General features: G+C 42.2%; 1 protein-coding gene across 1 annotated transcript; it reads left to right on the plus strand.

Annotated features, from left to right (window-relative positions):
- The first annotated feature begins 349 nt into the window (after nt 1-349).
- On the plus strand, nt 350-23,257 carry LOC139161841 (intercellular adhesion molecule 1-like). The gene is made up of 6 exons (XM_070741474.1): nt 350-567; nt 1,670-1,741; nt 7,626-7,886; nt 8,803-9,111; nt 17,685-18,020; nt 20,679-23,257. The coding sequence occupies exons 2-6, from the start codon at nt 1,672-1,674 to the stop codon at nt 20,780-20,782; spliced, it is 1,080 nt and encodes a 359-aa protein (XP_070597575.1). The 5' UTR covers nt 350-567; nt 1,670-1,671; the 3' UTR covers nt 20,783-23,257.
- The last annotated feature ends 597 nt before the right edge of the window (nt 23,258-23,854 follow it).

Raw genomic sequence — 23,854 nt, forward strand, 5'->3', positions numbered from 1 at the left:
ATAAACCTCTGCCAGCATCCAGAGAACAGAAGCACTCCCTTTGCTCTGGGCAGCGACTATCCTCCTCCTCTTCTTCCTCCTCCTCCCATCCAAATTCCGAGCTTTTATTTCTTTCCTAATGGGTTTGCACGCATTATTTGCTTTTCCATTGATTCCTATGGGAAAAATTGCTTCTACTTACAAACATTTCTACTTAAGAACCTGGTCACAGAACGAATTAAATTCTTAAGTAGAGGTACCACTGTATTTCATTTTTTCCGTAAATAAAATATGTGTTATTAAGAGGAGTGATAACACTGGTTGGTTAACGCCCAGTATTTGTTATTAATGCAAAGAGTTTCTCCTTCAGAGTTGTCTTTCTAGGAATTCAAAAGCTGGAGGCCTTATCTCCTCCTAACAGGAAGAGGTTTTGCTTGCCTGGCTTTTACTACCACTAATAAGGGAAACCTGCTGGGCCATTGACTGGAGAAGGCTTGTAGCAAGACAACAGCACCAACTACACGGATACCATTTTGTCTTCTTCAAGTGTTCTTCTTCCTTTGAGCCACTTTTCTGCCACCAATGCAGGTAAGTGATAAAACTTCCTGAATCTCTTTATTATCGCAATATGGGGAGGACACAAAAACCTTCACTTCACAGAGAATCAGCAAGATGGATCTAAGCTGGCAAAGGGGTGGAGAACAGACTATGGAAGCAAAGTAGAAAGATCCTTTGAGCAGGCTTGTTTTCTCAAGCTTCCTTCACTTCAGAAGGCTTTGATGAGGAGAAATTAAAGTGTTCTGAATTTCTTGTCGCAGAGCAAGAAAGAAAAAAGAGAGATGTGTAAGAAGAAGAAACACAGCTCTAGGGGATGTAAGAAAACCCAAGAAGCACTTGGAGCAGAGGTTGCAAATTGATTTTCAGCAAAACAACAAAACAACCTCCTGACAAATTATAAAACAATGAAAAACTATACAAACAAAAATTACAAAAGATAAGGAAAAATCATTTTTTAAAAAACATACTTAACACACTTCACGGCATAAGAAGCAGAGTGGGGGGAGCAAAAAGCAAAAAATCCACATTCAAGCACTGAAGCACATGACGAATGTGTCTAAACTGACGTACAAAACCATCAAGAGCAACAGATTAAAATTCTTCCAAGACTTGCAGCAAGTCTTCAGCTTGCAAGGAAAAGGTTAGCTGGGAGAACAAAAGCCCAACTTGATATCACCAAAAGAAGAAAAAATCGGAATGGAACTAAAATATTTCATTTGCATGTTGGAATATAGGGAAAAATCCAGGGCCCGTTATCTTGCATTCATGTTTTCTAGACAGTATGTCAAGGAAGTTTTCAAATGCTTCTCCACATGCCAAAAGATGTAGCCACCCCTAAGTTACAGGAATGGACTCTTGAAATTTATATTTATAAATTTATATAAATTTCATATATAAAAATGTTAGGCATGGAGGATGTGTTTTTACTTATGTATGTTTTTATTGTATGCTGGAGAAAAATTTAACAAAATGAACACACACACCTCTGAAAAAAAGGAATTGACTCTTAGATCCTGGAGTCAGAGGTGGTCACTGAGTTTGGTCTTAACCTTCACAGTTTTTTCCTGGTGATTTATTCTTTGAAGGACACATTTTCATAGTCAATGAGCTGCTTCTTTCCATTTCTTTTTAGCTATGGAGGTGAAAACCTGGAAGCTCTTCACTGCCTTTCTGTGTTGCGTTGGATCCTTCCTGGTTCTTTCAAGTAAGTGTCCTGAAGCTGGAATCTATGCAGAACCTAATCTCCATTCTGGACTTTGTATTCACCTTGAAGGTCTTCTGCTTGGCTTTCCAAACTGTGACCCAACCTGTGCTTTAAGCTACAGCATCTGTTGTGTCATTCAACATTCAAAGCTGATGAGGCACAAGCATTAATATCCCTACCTACGTGCAAGAATCAGTTTGGGAAATATACCATTTTGTTTTCTGAATTGTTCATATATGAATAATTGAGCTTTAATTTAACAACATGAAATTTAGATCTCCTTTCAAGATGGACAATAGTGGAAGTGCTTTCTTAGTGGTAATACAAATATTAAGTATTAATTTTTATTTAGTGAACTCTGGTTATAGTTTTAATTTTAGCTGATTTCTCTCTCTCTTTCTCTCTCTGTGTGTGTGTGTGTGTCTGTGTGACATATTTTTGCTAATAATGAAAAGGAAGGGAGACTAATATAGATATATTTCAAGCTATTTAGCTCTCATCAGCTAGCCATACTGTTACCAGGATTTTATATATATATATATATGTTTCCTTTGCTATGGTCTTAAACATACATTTTCTTTCAATGTATGTTTATTGTACGGTTGTATATTTTTCAATGAATTTCATGAGCTACCAATATATAAATACTGTATTGTAAATACGATGTATCTGGGAAAAATCTTCAGAAACTACAACTAGAGTAATGCATTATTAGTAGTAATAGTAAAGATATTAAGTCTTGCTGTCTTCTGCACAAGTGGAAGATCTGGATATTAACATCACAATGTGAATAAATAAATTATAAGATTGGATTAATTAGGGTATAAACTAATTATAAATGATAGAATGCTATTTTTCAATAAAAAAGGGCCTTTTCCAGCTAGCACCCCACTCCTCTGGCTTGAGACGAGAAAACTCGGTATGCTTCAACCCTTTCCATTTCAGAAGAAGATTGCCTTGGTCACTTCTAATCTATACAGCTCAGAAAATATCCTGAGAGGGAGTGTTTTGCATTCAGGCCATTATCAGGATCAGCAGAAACCATCTTCATATGGGCTGAAATAACACATTTCTCAACTGTACTATGTAAAGATTAGATGTTAGACATGCACACTACATACATAGCCGCTGTGTGCGAGCTCCATAAATTTAACATGAGTTCTTTATTTTGTCCTTGCCATGGCATGCCTGTGAGGAAGGTTAGTTTGTGGTGGGCCCAAGATCATAAATTGGCTGCCGATCAGTTTCTGGTCACAATTCAAAGTGTTGGTTATGACCTTTAAAGCCCTACATAGCATTGGACCAGAGTACCTCCGGAACCGCCTGCTACCGCACGAATCCCAGCAACCGATAAGGTCCCACAGAGTTGGCCTTCTCCGGGTCCCGTCGACTAAACAATGTTGTTTGGTGGGCCCCAGGGGAAGAGCCTTCTCTGTGGCGGCTCCCACCCTCTGGAATCAACTCCCCACGGAGATTGGAACTGCCCCTACCCTCCTTGTCTTTTGTAAGTTACTCAAGACCTATCTATACCGCCAGGCATGGGGGAGTTGAGACACCTTTCCCCCAGGCTTTTTTTATATTTATGTTTGGATATGTATGTGTTGTTTGCTTTTTAAGTATGGTAGAGTTTTTATGTGCTTTTTAATATTAGATTTGTTTTCGCTAGAATATTGTTTTTATTGTTGTTGTGAGCCGCCCCGAGTCTTCAGAGAGTGGCAGCATACAAATCTAATAAATTGAATTGAATTGAAATAAAGATCTTGGGACAATACTGGTGTTAAATCAGGAAAGCTAAATTGGTTCTCTCTGGATTTCATCATGTTCAGTGGTCAAGGGTGATAGGGTTTGTCTTCCAGTTTATCTTCCCATAGAGAAGCAGGGAGCAACTCTTTCTGGTTCTTTCCATCTCTAGCAAGAGGAAACAAATGAGCACACTCAGAAGGACAAAAAAATCAGGAGCCTGGTAGCACATTTTCCAGCATTTTGTTTACAAAATATCTGTTCTGAGTTGCTTCCTCATCTGCATAGAGTGGCTAAACTGAGGCAACATTAGCCATTGTGTTTGCTTTCTGAGACCACCTCTTCTTCTTGGAGTTGAGAGAGAGAGTTAAGAGACAATGACTGGCTGCAGGACATCCAAAGGATTTCATACCTAAAATGGCACTAGAACTCACAAGCCCCCAGTTTCAAGCCTGGTACCTTAACCATCATTGTACACCAAACTGGCTCTATTTATTGTTAGAATAATGAAATTGGAAGATCTACTGTGGAACAGCTTGCCAGCAAAAGTTGTGAATGCCCCAATGCTCGACATTTTCAAAAAGAGATTGGACTGCCATCCATCTGGGATGCTGTAGAGTCTCCTGCTCGAGCAGGGAGTTGGACTAGATGACCTGCAAGGTACCTTAGGAAGAGGGTTTATAGAATTTATGAAATGGCACAGACCTTGGAGGCGCCTACAGACAGTGAGTCCATTTCATGGACAACTCTGCAGACAACCCTAGAAGAACATTAGGCTCCCACAGCAAACTCTATGGTCAGCCAGAATGAATTTTCTCATCACTGCCAATGTGAAGGTGAAACTTTAAATGACTTTGTAGCTGAACTCCAAGAAATCGCAACAAAGTGCCAGTTCACAAACATGGAGGAAATGATGAAAGATCAAATCATCCTAGGGATGCAAAATCTTAATCTTCAAAAGAAGCTACTGCTCAGGTGAGAGGTGACATTCAAGGACGTCATAGAGGAAGCCAGAGCCACCAAATCCTCAGACAACTCAGCGGCCGATAACCAAAAGCCCAGCAGAGTCCATCGTACACACAGGGAGCCCAATTGGATGACCAAAGTCCCTGAATAGAAAAGGATAAGCCCTAGGGACTATGAACACAAGCAAACCCATTGCTCTGCAAATTTTCAAATACAATTGTCACCACTGCCAGAAAAGAGGGCACATTGCAGAAGCTTGCCAAGCCACCCACCCAACCCCCTACTAGCCAGTCCAGTACCAACCCAAACTACCCATGGGAAGACAAGGGGAGAACTGTTCAAGGGGCCAACAAGGTAGGCACTGGGACAATTACCAACTCCAGGACAGCCAGGGGATCTACAACACTACTGTGGGTCACTCTGATGCTGGCCAAGGGGAGAAGTTCCATATCCCCGTGTCCATTAAGAGAACTTCAGGCAATATGGAGCTAGACGCTGGCTCCGTATTCACTACAATGCCCTGGGAAACCCTGAAGCTAGTCCTACCAGCCATCACAAAACACCAGCTGAAGTCGCAGCACATTCGACTCAGTGACTTCCAGGAAAACCCCATATGAGTGTTAGGATGAGCAGAGGTACCTTTGAGATTCAAGGGATTCAGAGGCAAGCTACCCCTAACCATTGTCGAGGGGAATAGACCCACCCTCTTGGAGTGGAATGGCTCAAGCCTCTAGGCATTGGCCTCACTGGTTTGTACCAAATTAAAGGGGATGAACTGGACAATCTGCTGGTGGACTTCTGAGATGTTTTTGATGGAGGTCCATTTCCTTTAACCTAGACCCCAGTGTCACCCCTATAAGGTCCTTGGAGAGGGGCGGCATACAAATCTAATAAATTATTTTTATTTTTATTTTTATTTTTATTTTTATTTTTATTTTATTGTTGTTGTTGTTGTTGTTGTTATTATTATTATTATTATTATTATTATTATTATTATTAAAGCCTTGAAGACTTCCCTTTGCACTCTGGCCAAAAGTGGATAAACAACTGGATAAGCTAATTGCCCAAGGGGTCCTAGAGCCAGTTGACCATGCTATCTGGGAGACACCACCCGCTCCCATCATCACCCCATTGAAGCCAGATGGATCTATTCGTGTCTGCACTGACTATAAGTGCACCATTAATAAGGCACTGCAACAAAACATTTACCCAGTGCCAGTTGTGCAACAACTGCTGCACACCCTAGGAAATGGACAAATATTTGCTAAACTGGACATGGCCCAAGTGGACACTACCAGTGGACACAATAACTGCCAAGGCCCAGACTATAGTCACACACAGGGGGACATTTAAATGCAACCGACTACAATTTGGTGTAAGCGTGGTCCCAGGACTGATGGAATGCTTACTCTACAGTATCCTTGGAGTGATGCCTTACTTCGACAATGTCCTCATCTCAGGAGACTCAAAGGAACCACTCATGGGCAGGTTGCATGAGGTCTTAGGATGTTTTCAACAAAGGGGCCTCAAAGTGAAGTGGGACAAATGTAAAATAGAGGTCCATAAAGTAGAATTCCTGGAGTTCTTAATTGACAGGTCTGGTATTCATCCCACAGACATGAAAATAAAAACCATCAGAAAAGCATTGATCCAGATTGAGTTTCACAAGAGACTGAATCATGCAGGCCCACTAGGACCTTACGGTGCCCCTGTGTGATTACATGACTTACATTGATCAACAATTGAATTATTCACAAACTTAGAGGAGAGGGGGGTTATGTACTGCCATATGTAGCACAGATTTGAATGGCTGCTGCTGATTGACTAATCTAACAGCGGGATAAATAAAGTGCTGTCGGTGTTTGGCTAGACTGTGAGGATGCCATTAAAAGTGGCTTCCCTGCAGCCTGCCAGCAGTTTGTATTGCAATCAGCCAGAAGAATAAAAGATGCAGAACTGTTCCTGTGTCTCGTTCCTTCTTTCATGTCCAAATTATTAATAATATTTTAATATGATTGAGCTGTGAGCTATAAGTGACAACCAATGGTATTCTGTTCTGTTTTTATGTCTGTCTTGTTACAGATCTTCCCTGAAAACCAATCAGGTTCTATTGATTTGCCTGTTGAACTTGTTGGGTGGATACATTCAGCCTCCTAAATGTCTGGTTTAATTCCATCAAATGAAACAAATGCCATTGTATTGTAGCACCTGGATGTGTATGAAAGGTTTGATTCAGAGGAAGGTTTCAGCTGGTTCTGACCAGATGGTGATCTCATGCACAGAGACAGAAACTTGGCTTCTGCACATGCTCAGAAGAAGAAAAAATTAAAAATTCAATTTTAAAAAAATCCCTCCAAAAAGTTCAAAAAAAAGGTGGCAGCACCCACCGAACCGGTTTCATGACATCAACGTGATGTCACAAGCAGGTCACTACCAGTTCAGATGAACCAGTCTGAACTGGGAGGAATCCATCTCCAGTGTCCATTGTGTGATTTTACTGTGACATTGTGGATTTGTTCTGTGGATTCATTGAGGTTAAAGTTAATGATGGGATGTAGGTATTGATGGAATTTGTGGAGAAATTCTTTTTTATGAGTCCAGATAGTGAAAACTGCCATTAATCTCTAGTAAAGAAGTGGGTAAGAGTTGAGAAAATATCATTCTAGATCAGCTGTGAAATATTGACATATTGAGGAGGCATATGTGTGCCTTTTATTAAACATTTAATAAGAGAAATATTCCACCAGAATCCTCCGGACTGACTTATTATTAATATTATTATTATTATTATTATTATTATTATTATTATTATTATTATTATTATTATTATTATTATTATTTTGCTATGATAGACACAACATCTAATTTACTCAGGGGTAAAATTATGTATATGTTTCTGAAGCAGGTGGCAATCCAAAAATTTAAAAGTATTTTAGAAGTTCAGTAGTAAGAGTTAACTTCCCAGTGCAAAAGTTTACAGACATCTTTCTGGATGCCAAGGTAGAAGCAGGTTACTGTAATAACTTCCTTTTCTGAATTTTTTCATGGTAATATTGATTGGCAAGATCTCAGTTGAACTGCATGAGTGATTTGAACACTTTGGACAAAATCAGAATGAAATGACACTATTTTGTTAATTCCTGTTCTTGACATATGTGTGTTTTTCTTGGGTTTTCAGGGGCTCAGGAGACAGGCACAATAGTGCCCTTGTTTGAATTTGTGAAATTTGGACACTTCTTTGTGCTGAATTGCACAAGCAACAACAGCAGCTGTGATATTGAAAATAATTCTTCTCACCCGCATGATTATTTCAAACCCGGGGCCACCTGGAAAGCTTTCACTTTCATTGTCGTATACTGGTCACTCCATGCATCTTGTCTTGTGACCTGTAATAATGATGTAGTCCCAGAATCTAGTCCCAGGATCGTCACAGTGTACCGTAAGTCAAATTCAGCTCTGAAAAATCTATCATTTTGAATGTTGCCTCCTGTGAAGGAGCCTTATTGCAAGTCAGTGGAAGAGAGGCAGGAAATCTCTCTTCTTGGGGGGCCACGCTCAAATTCAACAAGATCAGAAAAGAAAATGGGGGCTCAGGAAACCAAAAGTCAAACATGAGAGTACAAATCTGCCAGTTATAGGGGAAGATTTATAACAAGGCATCAAACTCGATTTCATTGAGGGCCGTATCAGGGTTGTGTTTGACCTCGGGGGGCTGGGGTGGGTGTGGCCAGCTCAATATCACTTGTGTTGGGGGCGCCCAACTGCTCTGCCAGCGGGTTCCTGGGCTCCAATTTTGGCCCTGACGAACTCCTGCAACCCTCTGCCAGTGAAAATGGACAGATGGCCAAATATAGACATACACGGGTAGTTCTCAACTTGCAGCCACAACTGAGCCCAAAATTTATGTTGTTAAGTGAGAAATTTGTTAAGTGAGTTTGCTGCATTTTACAACTTTTCTCACTTCATTCGTCAAGTGAATCACTGCAGCTCTTAAATTAGTAATATGGTTGTTAAGTGAACTTGGCTTCCTCCATTGATTTTACTTGTCCAAAGGTCACGAAAGAGAGTCACATGACTTTGCAATCCTCTTAAATGTGAGTCAGTTGTCAATCATCCAAATGTAAATCACGCGATGCTGCAAAGTGTCAAAAATGGTCATGTGACTTTTTTTTCAGTGCCATAACTTTGAACGATCACTAAATCAACTGTTGCATGTCGAGGACTACCTGTATCCTGTCCCAGATGTGCTTTGGAAAAAAAAATTTCCTGAACCGCAATGGAATTAAGTCCAGAAAATTTTTATTAATCATCCCCTCTCCTCTAAACATTGAAGATGTTTGTCTATTCTGTTGCAGAACCTCCACAGAAGATTGAGCTGGATCCAGTACCAGAAATGGAGGTGGGCAAGCAGTATAATTTGACATGCCGGGTTTCTGGCGTAGCCCCCATCCGGAACCTCACCGTAACCTTGCTGAAAGGGAAAGAGCAACTTCTGGTAAAGACCTTTAAGGATCACACTCAGCCTGAAGCGGATACTGTTGTGGTGAACCATAGCATAATAGCTGAGGAAGATGACTACGGCAAGACAATCATCTGCCAAACATCCTTGGATCTGAGTCCAAGAGGACCACTCCTCAAACACACTTCCCATGGCATATCAATTGGTGAGATCCCATCATCCGTTGCTCCAGTTCTGATTTAAACATACAGTGGTACCTCTACTTAAGAACTTAATTCATTCCATGACCAGGTTCTTAAGTAAAAACGTTCTTAAGTAGAAACAATTTTTCCCATAGGAATCAATTTAAAAGCAAATAATATGTGCACACCCATTAGGAAAGAAATAAAAGCTCGGAATTTGGGTGGGAGGAGGAGGGCGAAGAAGAGGAGAAGGACAGTCGCTACCAAAGGAAGAAGATGAGGTGAGCACCCCCTTTTGCCTTTCTGTGCCCAAACGCTCCTGGAGGCAACTTCGCGCCGGGTGTATGGGAGGCAGCATGGGGGAGTCACCAGAGCAAAGTGGTTTATTCCCTCACCAAGTGCCCAGAGAAAGGAAAATGGTCCGTTCGCTCTGGGCTGCCAAAGCCTCCTTAAGCACCACCGAAAGGCTCCTCTGACAGCCCAGAAAAGCCCAAGATGGCCGTCATTAAAGGAGGAATGGCAGGAAACTTCCGGGCCTTCATACCACTCTCAAATTTCCTGGGAAATTTTTCCAGGCTTGGGTACTTAAGTAGAAAATGGTTCTTAAGAAGGGGCAAAAAAATCTTGAACACCTGGTTCTTATCTAGAAAAGTTCTTAAGTAAAGGCATTCTTAAGTAGAGGTACCACTGTATTTCACTCTGTAGTTACAGAGTATAACAACACACACACTCCAAATAGATGGGGTGGGTTGGTGGGTGAGTGAGAAAAAAAGGTCTTCCGACTTTTTTTAATCTGATCCCACTATTTTGATTGTCTTTGTAAAGATTTTGGGGAGCTCCCATTCACTTCCTTTCAAGCAGGTCTTCCCAACTTGCTTTTCTTGAGATTCGGACCATTTAAATGTCCTATAGCAGTGATGGCCAACCACAGATGGCACACGGAGCCATATCTGCCGGCACGTGAGCCATTGTCCTAATTCAGCTACAGTGCACATGTATGTGCTGGCCAGTTGATTTTCAGCTTGCATGGAGGGTCTGGGAGGGCATTTTCGGCCTCCCTGGGCTCCAAGAAAACCTCTGGAGCCTGGGGACGTCAAAAAGTGAGCCTACTGGGCCCACCTCAAAGTTGGGAAACAGGGGAGCGGGGGGATCACGTGTACATGCACAGAGAGACAGGGGCACATGGAATTATGTATGTGGGCATTGCACATGCGCAATAGCATGCATGCTTGTGCTTTTGGCACCCAAGGAAAAAAAGGTTCGCCATCACTGTTGTTGTTGTTGTTGTTGTTGTTATTATTATTATTATTATTTATTAGATTTGTATGCCGTCCCTCTCTGTAGACTTGGGGTGGCTTACAGCAATGTATAACAAATCTAAAATTTAAAATCTCTTTAAAAACCCTTATTTAAAAAACAAGACATACACACAAACATACAATGCATAAACTATATAGGCCTGTGGAGATGTCTCAGTTCCCCTATGCCTGACAGCAGAGGTGGGTTTTGAGGAGTTTACAAAAGGCAAGGAGGATGGGGGCAATTCTAATTTCCGGGGGGGAGGTTTGTTCCAGAGGGTCAGGGCCACCACAGAGAAGGCTCTTCCCCTGGGTCCCGCCAGATGACATTGTTTAGTCGACAGGACCCGGAGAAGGCCAACTCTGTGGGACCTAACTGGTCGCTGGGATTCGTGCGGCAGAAGGCGGTCCTGGAGATATTCTGGTCCGATGCCTTGAAGGGCTTTATAGGTCATAACCAACACTTTGAATTGTGACCGGAAACTGATCGGCAACCAATGCAGACTACGGAGTGTTGGTGTGACATGGGCATACCTAGGGAAGCCCATGATTGCTCTCGTAGCTGCATTCTGCACGATCTGAAGTTTCCGAACATTTTTCAAAGGTAGCCCCATGTAGACAGTGTTACAGTAGTCGAACCTCGAGGTGATGAAGGCATGTGTGACTGTGAGCAGTGACTCCCGGTCCAAGTAGGGCCGCAACTGGTGTACCAGGCGAACCTGGGCAAACGCCCCCCTCGCCACAGCTGATAGGTAGTTCTCTAATGTAAGCTCTGGATTGAGGAGGATGCCCAAGTTGCAGACCCTCTATGAGGGGGTCAATAATTCCCCCCCCCAGGGTAATGGACGGACAGATGGAATTGTCCTTGGGAGGCAAAGCCCACAGCCACTCCGTCTTATCAGGGTTGAGTTTGAGTCTGTTGACACCCATCCAGACCCTAACAGCCTCCAGGCACCGACACATCACTTCCACTGCTTCATTGACTGGACATGGGGTGGAGATGTACAGCTGGGTATCATCAGCATACTGATGATACCTCACCCCATGCCCTTGGATGATCTCGCCCAGCAGTTTCATGTAGATATTAAATAGCAGGGGGGAGAGGACTGACCCCTGAGGCACCCCACAAGGGAGAAGCCTAGAGGTCGACCTCTGACCCCCCACTAACACCGACTGCGACCGACCGGAGAGGTAAGAGGAGAACCACTGAAGGACAGTGCCTCCCACTGCCAACCCCTCCAGCTGGCACAGAAGGATACCATGGTCAATGGTATCGAAAGCCACTGAGAGGTCGAGAAGCACCAGGACAGAGGATAAACCCCTGTCCCGGGCCCGCCAGAGATCATCCATCAATGTGACCAAAGCAGTTTTTGTGCTGTAGCCGGGCCTGAATCCTGACTGTTGAGGGCCTAGATAATCAGCTTCTTCCAAGGACCGCTGGAGCTGGAGTGCCACCACCTTCTCAACAACCTTCCCCATAAAGGGAAGGTTGGAGACTGGACGATAGTTGTTAAGAATGGCTGGGTCCAGGGAAGGCTTCTTGAGGAGGGGGCATACAAGTGCCTCCTTGTAGGGAGTCGGAAAGGACCCCCTCCCCAAAGAAGCGTTGACAATCTCCTGGACCCAGCTCTGTGTCACCTCCCTGCTGGCCGAAACCAGCCAGGAGGGACACAGATCCAGTAAACAGGTGGCGGAACTCACAGCTCCAATGGCCTTGTCCACTTCATCAGGTGTCACCAGATCAAACCCTTCCCAGACAGATGGACAAGTATGGGCCCCAGTCACCTGTGTTGGGGAGCCCTTGCAGAGTAGTGCCGAGGATTTTAACACATTTTTCACTGATAAAGCCGCTCGGCTCCAAGCGGACCTCGACTCCAATTGGACGAGTCAGTCGACTCTGTTATCCAATCGGAGTCGAGGTCCGCTCAGATCTGAGCGACTTTATCAGCGAAAAATGTGTTAAAATCCTCGGCACTACTCTGCAAGGGCTCCCCAACTCCCCCCTGGTTAAGAAGGGAGCGTGTCACCCTAAACAGAGCAGCTGGGCGAGATTCCACTGATGCAATCAAGGCAGCATGATACACGCATCTTGCCGCCTTGAGCGCCACGTTGTAAGTCTTAGTATGAGCTTTTACAAGTGTTCGATCGGATTCAGACTTACTCTTCCTCCATCGCTTCTCTAGACATCTCTTCTGCTGTTTCAACTCCCAGAGCTCTTCGTTGAACCATGGAGCTCTATGGGGTCTAGTGCCATAGAGAGGTCGCAACAGTGCAATCCGGTCAAGAGCCTCCGCTGCAGCCTTGTTCCAGGCCTCAGCAAGAGACTCTGCCAAACTGTGGATGAGTGCATCTGGAATAACCCCAAGCGCCCTCTGAAAGCCCTCTGGGTCCATCAGGCATCTGGGGCGGAACCACCTAGTCGGTTCCGCCTCCCTGAGGGGAAGGATTGGAGCCAGGAAGTCAAGCCGCAATATAGTGACCACCCTCCAGAATAGCAGTAGTTAAGGTCAGCCAGAGAAACATGAAAGACGGGGGAGCGGGGAAATGAGATGGAACTGGAACTGGAGGAAAGTTAAATGAATTAGAGTTAATGAGATCTCACCCTTTAATAACTTCCTGTTCTTTCACATTAAACTTAGATGGCAACTTTTAGAAAAGCCTGTGGATTGCTCTGGAGAGGATAGAGAGGAAACTCCTCTGCTATGAAGACAACTGCAGCAGTCAAAGTTCTAAACAAAAATTGTAACCAAAGAAAAGGCCTCATCAGAGCCCCAGGTTCAAAGCCTAATCAGGGCACTGATCTCAGCATCTTTCAAATCTAGTGCTGTGTGAAATGAAGAATTAGCAGGAAAAGAGGAAGGGAGGACAAGGATGAAATCATTTTTTTTTCTTATCTCCTGCAGCCAAGTATGGGGAAAGAAGCATGTTTCAGTCTACATGTTCAGGGATGGTGGAATTCTCATCCCTGTATTTTAAGGTGACCAGATGTCCTGCTTTTGGCGGGAGAGTCCTGCTTTTTACCAATTTTTCCCACATCCTGCAGCGTTTTTAAAAAGTCCCAATTTTTTGAAAGACACACCAGATGGCGGCTTGAACGCCAGCTGCAGATTGCATTGGATCTGCTTGCTGTGCGATCACGTGACTTGAAAGGATCGCCCGGCAAGCAGCTCAGCTTCCACACTGGGGGGTAAAGAAAAAAGAAGTGGTGGCCTGAAACTTTGGCACTATTGGCTACGGGTTGCTTTGCTCGTGCCGAACAGCGAGAGAGAGAGAGACACACACAGAGAGAGAGAGAGACAGAAACAGAGGGAGAGGGCAGGGGTTGAAAAGACTGAGCACGCACCTCTCCAGCATTCCAGTATGAGAAGCAACCTGAAAGCAGGACAGGAAAGCTATTTTGCTCTCTTCCCTTGTCTTACTGTACTTTCTACTGCAATAAAAGGGCCGGACTGGGAAACAATATGCAAAAACAAACCCTGAGTTAAAAGTCTGTAGAGATTTTTCAGTCGTCCATCCATCCCCCCCCCCTCGTCAATGGTGTCCTGCTTTACCGTAGTTATAATCTGGTCACCTTACCCTATTTGCACTGTACCTCACTTACATTTCAGCAATAATGATGATAACAATGTAAACAAATTTCAGGTTTAGGGATTATGTACTTTTGAAAATGCAGGAGGGCATTTTTTTTATGCTGGCCCCACTTAACATCAGCCACTGAGCCTGGAATTTCCATTGTAAGTCAATGCAGTCAGTAACACAACTGATTCAACATTGTGCCTGTTTTTATGATACCCGTAAAGTGATTCGTTATGGTAATAGCAAATTATGTGATCATTCAGTGAATCCATTCTCCCAAATGGGCATTTTTGCCAAATGGCAAAAAACACCACCACCTTGACAAAAGAAACCACCAGAAACTGGCAAAAAACCATAACAAATCATGATAATGTGACCATGGCACATTGCTATTGGTCATACCGTAGATGGAAACTGGTTGGCAAACTCCTGAAGTGTAACCATGTGACTGTGGGCTGCGGGAGATGCAGCAGCTGTAACTTTGGGGACAGGTTGTAAATAACCTCTGGGCTTTTGTTGTAATTTTAAACAGTCATTAAGTGACTGGTCATTGAGTGAGGACTACTTGTGCATCTAATGCAGTAAACATCAGTAACTCACAAACCCTTTAACAAAATACAGTGGTACCTCTACCTAAGAACGCCTCTACTTACAAACTTTTATAGATAAGAACCAGTTGTTCAAGATTTTTTTGCCTCTTCTCAAGAATCATTTTCCACTTACAAACCCGAGCCTCCAAAACTAACCAGAAAAGGCAGGGAGAAGCTCCATGGGGCCTCTCTAGGAGTCTCCTAGGAGGAAACAGGGACGGAAAAGGTGGGGAGAAGCCTCCGTGGGGCCTCTCTAGGAATCACCTGGGATGAAACAGGGCCTCCACCCTCCCTGTGGTTTCCCCAATCGCACACATTATTTGCTTTTACATTGATTCCTATGGGGAAAATTTCTTCTTCTTACAAACTTTTCTACTTAAGAACCTGGTCACAGAACAAATTAAGTTCATAAGTAGAGGTACCACTGTATTGCTCCAATACAAATGCTCCACCAGTTTTAAAAGAAACACGGTACAATTAGACTGGAATCAGAGATTAATTAAAGTACCCAAATTCATTTCTCCCCACCACCATTGCGAGAGACTAATAGTTCAACGGCAGACCCAGCAAAATCTTTTTGGAAAGATTCTGGATTTTTGGAAGAGGGTGCCAGAAGTCTTCCACTCCTTCCCCACCATGTTTTTCTGGAGAGTGAGTGTGGTGTTTTCTCCTGCTGGTAGGTGTTTTTGTCTGCAGAAATAAAAGAAAGTTGAAGAAACCACTGCTCACTCTCCTGAAAAATTCCTGCACTAAATCTGTAAGGACAGCTATGCTTCCTGGCCTTGTTGATCTGTATCAGTGTAGTCCATGATACCATTTTTCTGTTGCACTCAAGGATGTGCAAAACATATACTTTAGTATGGCCATATGTTGTTGGCTATTATCTTCAACATTCGTGAGAGTTACGAGAAAGGAAGAAGAACGGATAGCAAGAAGAAGAAGCTAGCAGTTGATCTATAATCTATTGAGTCTACCATCCAGGTTGTCCAGTGCAAAAAGCAACATCCTCTTCCTCTTGCCCTTTTAATTATGTCCTGCCAAAAGATGAAAATAGACTTTTAAGTCAGCATCTCCCCACCCCACCCCTGCAACACAGAGAGAGAAACCTTGGCAGCCTCTCTGAAGTAGCTACTCTCTTCTAACTTAGGGTGGAGGGCTAGAATCTCCTAAACACTACATATACATTCTGTAGGTGCTCTAAAGAAACATCTGAAAGGGCAATTCTTATATCCTCTTATACTGTATCTTGCCTTTGATTCAAAAAGTATCATGCTCCTTCTAGTTTTCCCCATAACAATTCTTGAGTAGGTTGGACTGAGAGAAAGTAATGGGCCAAAATCGTCCTGATAGCTTCCAAGGCCAACGGCGGAGTAAAATTTAGGTCTCTAACCCAGCATTTTAAGCATGCTGCATTCCTACCTACAACTGGAAAAAGAACATCGTGTTTTACACAAAGGCCATGTTTACAAACAGTTAACTCAATTTTAACACCCTGAAGCATAAGCTCACTATAAGTGCTGGGTCTACACATGACACACTAAAGTATAAATAGGTTGGCGAGCTTGCAGTTCAGTGTGTTGTTGAAAAACAGTAAAGAACAGACATCTGTGAGCAGATGACTTAAGATACTTACAGGCTTTGAGGGGAAAACATCTCACAAAAAATATGTTCTAAATGGGTGATTCATCAAAGATGTTGCTACTTTAAAAAGTAGCAGGGCAATGGTTGAGGTGTGAAAGTAGGTTTTCAATACAATTTCAGTCTCAAGAACTCTGCTGTCCAATTAAGGATGATTTATTGTTCCTTGAATAAGATTAGAAATGATTAGAAATGGTTGAACATTTAATGTCCATTTTAGCATAGAATTTCAAGGGAAACTCACTAGTTTACATTTCATGTCTTGTGAGCCAAAATTTTCTAATGTCAAAATAGTGTTCAAGAAACACTGTCAAAAAACTGGTCCTAAAAAATCAATACTTGCCTGCTAGATAGATCCACAAAGGTAAAATAGCAATCCTCTCCTAATTTGCTTAGATTATCTAACATACTCAAGTACATACAGCACGTTCTTGTGTAAGATACATGAATATCCCAGAAGAAAAGGCCTATCAGCCCTCATTTAAATACCAGCACTTCTAAAACTGCCTGTCATTTGAACCATTAGTTAAGTATTCAGTACAGTTGTCTGATTAATGCTGTAAATTGGAATTTAAGGACTATTTTAAAAATCTTTAAAGAGACATTTTCAACATAGGGTCTGTGGTGGTGACTCAGTCTGTCTAAACCAGTGTTTTTCAAACAGTGTGCTGCGGCACACTAGTGTGCCGCGGGACATGGTCAGGTGTGCTTTGAGCCCGGCCCGGCTGGAGCTTCCCTGGCGGTGACAGCAAGTGAGCTTTTGGGGCAAGAGAGTGAGAGAGAAAGAAAGCAAGAGAGAGAGAAAGAGAGAGAGAAAGCAAGAGAGAGAGAGAGAAAGCAAGGGAGAGAGAAAGAGAGAAAGTGTGTGAGAGAGAAAGTAAGAGAGAATAAAAGAGAGATAGCAAAAGAGACAGAGAAAGAGAGAGAGAAAGAATGCAAGAGAGAGAGAGAAAGCAAGAAAGAGAGAAAGAAGGGGGAAGGAGGGAGAGAGAAAGAGCAAAAAAGAGAGGGAGGAAGGAAGGAAGAAAGAAAGAGGGATGGAGAGAGGGAAAGAAAGAGGGAGCGAGAGAGAAATAGGGCAAAAGGGAGGAAGATAGGGGGTTTTTGTCCAAACTTTTTTTACCCCCCCCCTCAATGTTCCCCAGGATTTTGTAAATGTGAATAATGTGCCACGGCTCAATAAAGGTTGGGAAACACTGGTCTAAACCACAGCCCTACTTCTGACTCCTTGATTGACAGGAGTTCAAAGTGGAAAGAACAATGAAAGACATTTCTAAGTTTTCAAGATTTCTAAGGGGCGGCAATCTCCAAATTTGGCGGTTGGAGAATGTCTTTCTCCTTGAAGTGGTCAATGGGGAGTAGGGAAGGAATCCTGGAAGAGCTTGAACCTACCCAGCTATTGGCAGGAGAGCAAGGAAGAGAAATATCCCATCTCTCTCAGAGAAGAAAGCCTGCCATTCCCGTCCCATTAATGTTGTCTTTCTTTGGCCACAGGTGCTACTACAGGAGCTCCTGAGGAAATGACCCTGGAACTCCAGAAAACGTCGCCAGGGCAGAGCTGGGTCTATAACTTGATATGCCACTTAACAAGAGTAAACCCCTGCCTTAACCTCACGGTGACCTTTTTTAAAGGGTCAAAGCAGTTGGGTGCGCCAAGTTTTACAAACTGCACTTGGGTTGAAGTAGAAGGAAATTATACGGCCATTCTCCCTGTCACCCTCCATCCAGAAGACCATGGTCAGGAAGCGTATTGCCAGGCAGTCGTGCATTTCGGCCTACAGAAGCCAGTCTTTCAAACCAAATCCTCAGAGGTTTCACTCAAGACTGATGGTAAGTTTGCAAGCCAAGAAGCTTTACTGAAGAGACACGCCAGACCCTTTTCTCATTGCAGAAATGTAGCAACAGCTTCCACTCTCTGGGGATGATCAAACAGTGTGCTTCCTCCCAGAAGGGGGCTGCTAAGGTGGAACAGTGATGTGTACTCGCCCTCTTGGCTCTGAGTACTAGTGGAGTCCAGCGCAATTCTGCTATTGCACCTGGCCATGGGCACTCCTGCATGTCCGCATGCAATTTCGCTACCTGCCCAGGTGCAGTAGCAGAATTGTGCTGGACTCCACTAGTACTCAGAGCCACGGGGGCGAGTACACATCACCGTTCCACCCTCTTCTGCTTCCTCCCCCCCACCCTTTGTTATTATAAAAATGTATAAATGGTGAATAGCTAGTTCAGACGTATTTCAGAGAGAAGAATGGGGGGCAGGTGTTTATTATTGTACTATTTTTCTTTTAAACTGCATTAACTCTTTCTCCTTTTTTTTAAAAGGATGCATCCACAATTATATGCCTGTTTACGATAAGAGTAGCAGTTCTTATTCACTAGGAAACGTTAAGTAAACTTCACATGTCAGATGCCATATGCCGGGGGGGAGGAGGAGGTTGTACCCAGTCATGTTTGGGAAAAGACTGCTGCTCCCTGTTGTGTGCCATTTGGCCCTGGGCCCCAGGGAAGGTAATGAGGATAAAACATGGACAATGGGCTGGGGAAGAAAAAGATTGCAACGTCAGAACTGAAAGCTTTATGATTGCCAAGAGTGTTTTTTCTACAGCATTTGGATTGGTTCTGGGTGCTTCCTTTTTGGAGGTTTTCGAGAAAAAACTGAACAGCCAGTGTGTCAAGGGCAGTGGGTTGAACTAAAACACACACACACACACACACACACACACACACCAAGCAGAGGTGGGTTTCAGCAACAGTTCTGACCAGTTCTGGAGAACCGGTAATTTTGAATAGTTCGAAGAACCAGTAAAATACCACCTCTGTCTGGCTCCATCCCCATCTATTCTGTGCCTCCCGAGTCCCAGCTGACGGGGAGGAAATGGGGATCTTGCAATAACCTTCCCCCAAAGTGGGGATTGAATGGAGATTTTACAGTATACAGTCCACTGCCATGCCCATCAAGCCACACCCACAGAACCGGTAGTAAAACAAAATTGAATCCCACCACTAGCCCCAAGCCCTATGATTCTATGACACAACTCAGAATGCCATCAAGGGAAGTCTGATTAGTGTTTAAAAACAGAATGCCAAAATTTTAAACCAGGGACTGACTCGCTTAGCCACACAAATATCAGAAGGCTTTATTATAAGTATGCAGAAAAAGCATGTGATTGCTGTGGTAGGAGAGAAAAGGACTCTAGACATGCTCAGAAGCTATGCCAGCCAGCTATGAAGCATAACACATTACTGTATTTTTCAGAGTATAAGACACACCTTTTTCCTCCCTAAAAGAGGCTGAAAATTAGGGTGACTTATATTCTCAATGTAGTTTTTTTTCCCGAAGGTTTTTTTTCCAGCCCTGACAAGGTGCTAACAAACATCCCAGCTCTTACCCTGCAGGCTGTTTCATTGTTAATCTCTGTGAATAATGTTTTCCAATTCCTAAGTCTTTGCAGGGTTTTTTTTCATTGCTCTTTCAAGTTTCTTTTCAGCCCTAATCAGGTGCTAACAATGTTCCCAGCTCTTACTGACTTGCAAGCTCTTTCATTGTTATTCCCTCCAAATAAGGGTTTTTTTAAAAGCCCTAACCAGGGGATAAAATGATGTGCTGAAGCTGACCAGATTAAGGACGCTAGCCAGATCAATATGAGTCTTCGGAGAGGGACGGCATACAAATCTAATATATTATTATTATTATTATTATTATTATTATTATTATTATTATTATTATCTGGTAGGCAGATTCCCCCTCTCCCCATTTTCCTCTCCAAAAACTAGGGTGCATCTTATACTCAGGTGTGTCTTATACTCCGAAAAATATGATAATTTATCTTCCATGTCACAGATGGACTATAGTGCCTTTATTTACTATTCCATAATATTTCTACCCTGTATATCCTTTCAATTAATGTTGCCAAGAATGCTACAATACATCATATTATAAGCAATAACAGAGAAATAAAACAAAAGAGTAGAAAAATGGTTTTAAAATAAGGGTTTTTTAGTTGTTGTAGTATTGGATTTACATGCTGTTTTTATTATTGTTGTTAGCCGCCCCGAGTCTACGGAGAGGGGCAGCATACACATCCAATAAATAAATAAATAAAATAAATAAATAGCCTTATTAATGCAATTGGTTGATACATTGAATTCTCTTTGCAAAGGTCACCCACCCTAAAACAGGGATGGGTTCTAGCTTACCTCACTGTCGGTTCGTTTCCTCCCGTGCTGCGTGGGCATACATGCATGCGCAGAAGCAAAAAATAGCTTTTGAGCATGTGCAGAAGCAAAAAACAAGATGGCAATGCCCGCAGACCGGCACCAACAGAACCGGCTCTGTGACATCCTCACCAATTTACTAATGTTTCTAAAGAACCAGTTAGAATTGGTAGGAACCCACCTCTGCCCTAAAATATCTAAATACAGTATTTTGACAATAATGTTGTAGTGTTTCATTCTCCTTTTCTAATTGTCCTCCTATTTGATTTACAGAATCCTATATGGCTATCATTGTAGCTGCTACTGCTGTTGCTGGTTTGCTAGTCTGTGTGCTGGTGGTCTTTCTCATCTTCATTGTTAAACTTTGGATCAATTAATGGAAAGGGAAACTCAATGAATCAAATATATAGTATATATTATTTAAGAAGAGTGACCAAAGTAGAAGTTCACAAACATCTCATTTGCCAGGAATGTGTCATGACACAATAATGAATCACTTTGTATATGGAAAGAATATTAAGAAAAACTCACAATATGATATCCAGGGTTCATCTTGAGTGTGTGGACATTGAAATCAGCAAAATGTCTCCTACTCTCTATCATTCTTCCTCCTGCTTGAAATGTCGGATTACAAAGTACTAAAGCTGCAATGATTGGCTGGTAAGATGGATTCCCATCAATTCGTAGCTTGAAGGACTGTTTACCTTTGAGGATTTTTTGATAATTATAAAATGAACCATGATCATTCATATATTTTTACAAGGACTACATTTCCTAGAAGATGTGCATGTGAAAGGAATGTGAAAGGAATCATATATGATATATTCATTATTTCAATAACCTGACAGGGCAATGTTATATTCATGTAAATCCCTTTTCCCTTCCCATAGTATATATAATATTGTAGAATGAAGTGAATAATGCATTTATTAGCAATACAACAACTTCGTAATTATAACACGTTGAGAGCAAGCAATTAAATACAAATTTATACAAAATTGGTGACAATTTGCTGCAACCCACCCACCCCCAAGAAAGTAGAGTATCAGGACATAAATTAGCACAATGAAATCAATGCCAATTTTGTATCCAACAATACTAACATTCTATTTTTCCAGGAATTCAGAATATTTTTTTCCAGTATCTAGCCACAGAAATTTAAGGGAACAAGACAATATCTGAAACCTGAATACCTTAAAATTGCTCTTAAGTGGAAATGTGAATATAAAGCAATAATTTAATGGATCAGGGAATAAGAATTTATGACAGCCAATTAGACCAGGGAAAAACAATATATGTCACAAAAATACCCTCACAAGAATAACATCGCAGTACGAATTGTAAATGCAAAACAACAACACAGTTATAAAGACTGCCTTATATCCACACTGTGTATAGTAATCTTTCCATCAACAAGTTGTTTTCTCATTCTAACAACTACCAGTAGTTAAAGAAACATAGCCCTTAGGAGAATTGCTCCTATAATTGTATCTTCCAATGACTGTTCAACATAACCTCAAGGATTTTACACAGCAAGACAATCAACATAGGAGTGAACAATTGGATTGCAAAGTGAAATAAAAGAAGGAAGAACTTTATTCAGCTTCTTGTGCTTTATATGGCCACCCCTGAAAGGCTGAAGACTTCCTGCACAACTTTTCTGCAGAACCTGGGAGAGAAGACTGTTGCACCCTGCCTGGGGAATAAAAGCTATTCAATTGATGATAACATGAACAAAAGCAAACTGATTAAAATGCTTCTTCAAATAAAATGTCGTAATCGCTGGTTAAACAATATAAACAGAATCTGAAGGGAAATGAAGAAAGAAAAATATGCATTATTTAAGTACAAGCACAGAAGTATATCCACCAGTGTGGATTGGTCCCGGTTCAGCCTGGTTCTGTGAACCCGTAGTGGTGGCAGAAGGCTCCGCCCGCCCATCCAGGATGCTTCTGCATATGCACAGAATTGTTGTGGGTACACACACAAGCACTCGAAATGGTGGCGACAGGTTTTAGAACCCACTACTTATACCTACCTGATAAAGTGTGAGTTATCGAGGATTCATGGTGGCCATGAGTAGCTACCGTGTTTCCCCGGAAATAAGACGGCGTGTTATATTAATTTTTGCTCCCAAAGATGTGCTACGTCTTACTTTCAGGGGATGTCTTATTTTTTTCCAATTAATTGTATCCTGTATCCTGTATCCTGCTGCAGCAAAAATGCATCCAAACACGCAGCTGCATGTTGGATGCATATTGGATGTGTGTTAAAACTAATTGATGCAGCATTTGGGGATGCAATTTATGGACAGCAGTGTTATATATGTTGCGAAACAAAAGGTCTCCTATGTCTTACTTTCAGGGGATGCCTTATATTAGGCAATTCTATGAAACCTCTCCTATGTCTTACTTTCGGGGGTGACTTATTTTCTGGGAAACAGGGTAGTTACACTAAAGATACAGAAACTCAGCCAGAGATTTAGGGCAGCAGCCTTTCTTTGATCTCAAAGAGGGTTAAAGAAAGAATTCTGCACTTGCATTCACCAGCAGCCATGAAGAACCAGCACCATGGAATATGACAAACAAGGACCATGAGGAGGGCACTGCTTTAGGAAGATCTTTAAAACCAGCCGAATTAGCAAAAAAATACAAATCAATCCCATGTTATTCTGTTTTTAAATGTTTGCTGAACATCTACAGTGGATTTTTTTTTTTAATGTGCTTTCTTAATCATACCCAACAAAAGTATCTGTGTGAACAACTGGATGACAACATAAAATAAAAATTAACTGCAGCCCAAAATATCGGAAATCTATATTACAAATTAAACAAGTTTTAAAATCTGACAAACTACTCATAGCTTCTTCCTTGCTTCTTTGTTCAAAATTACTACCACCAAAAGTAAAAGCACACCCAAACGTAACACAAATATTAACAAACATTTCAGCAAACCACAGCTTGGGGTGGGGGTGTTGACTGTCTCAGAGTAACCCAGTGAGCTCCATGGTTGAGTGGAGCCTTGAACCCAGGTTTCCCCAAGTCCAGCATCTTAACTCCTGCAAAACAAAACATGCATTTTCTCCTAGCAGGTTTTTTTTAACATTCTCATATAGCAGCTTTTTAAATCAAATCAAGTAATTGTTTATGGAAATTCATGCTGTTTTCCTGTTGAACCTTCCTTGGGAGAAAGTTTTCTCCAACCCTTTGGCAGAAATCTGCTTGCTGCTGATTAGAAAACTCTGCTCCACCTCCTGCATGCCAACCCTTTCAGGAATTTGGAAGCTATTATTGAATTTCCTTTTCGCCTAAGCATATACTGTATTTATTGAATGTTCTGCACCGCATTTCTTTAATGGGGATGGGCAGTCTTTCAATGGGCAATGTTTCCAGTTTATCCAGGAGCTTTATTCACACTGTGGTGGAGTTTAGGCTTAACAGAGGAAAGAT

The sequence above is a fragment of the Erythrolamprus reginae genome, chromosome 2 (genome assembly GCF_031021105.1).
Source record: "Erythrolamprus reginae isolate rEryReg1 chromosome 2, rEryReg1.hap1, whole genome shotgun sequence".
Classification (NCBI taxonomy): domain Eukaryota; kingdom Metazoa; phylum Chordata; class Lepidosauria; order Squamata; family Dipsadidae; genus Erythrolamprus; species Erythrolamprus reginae.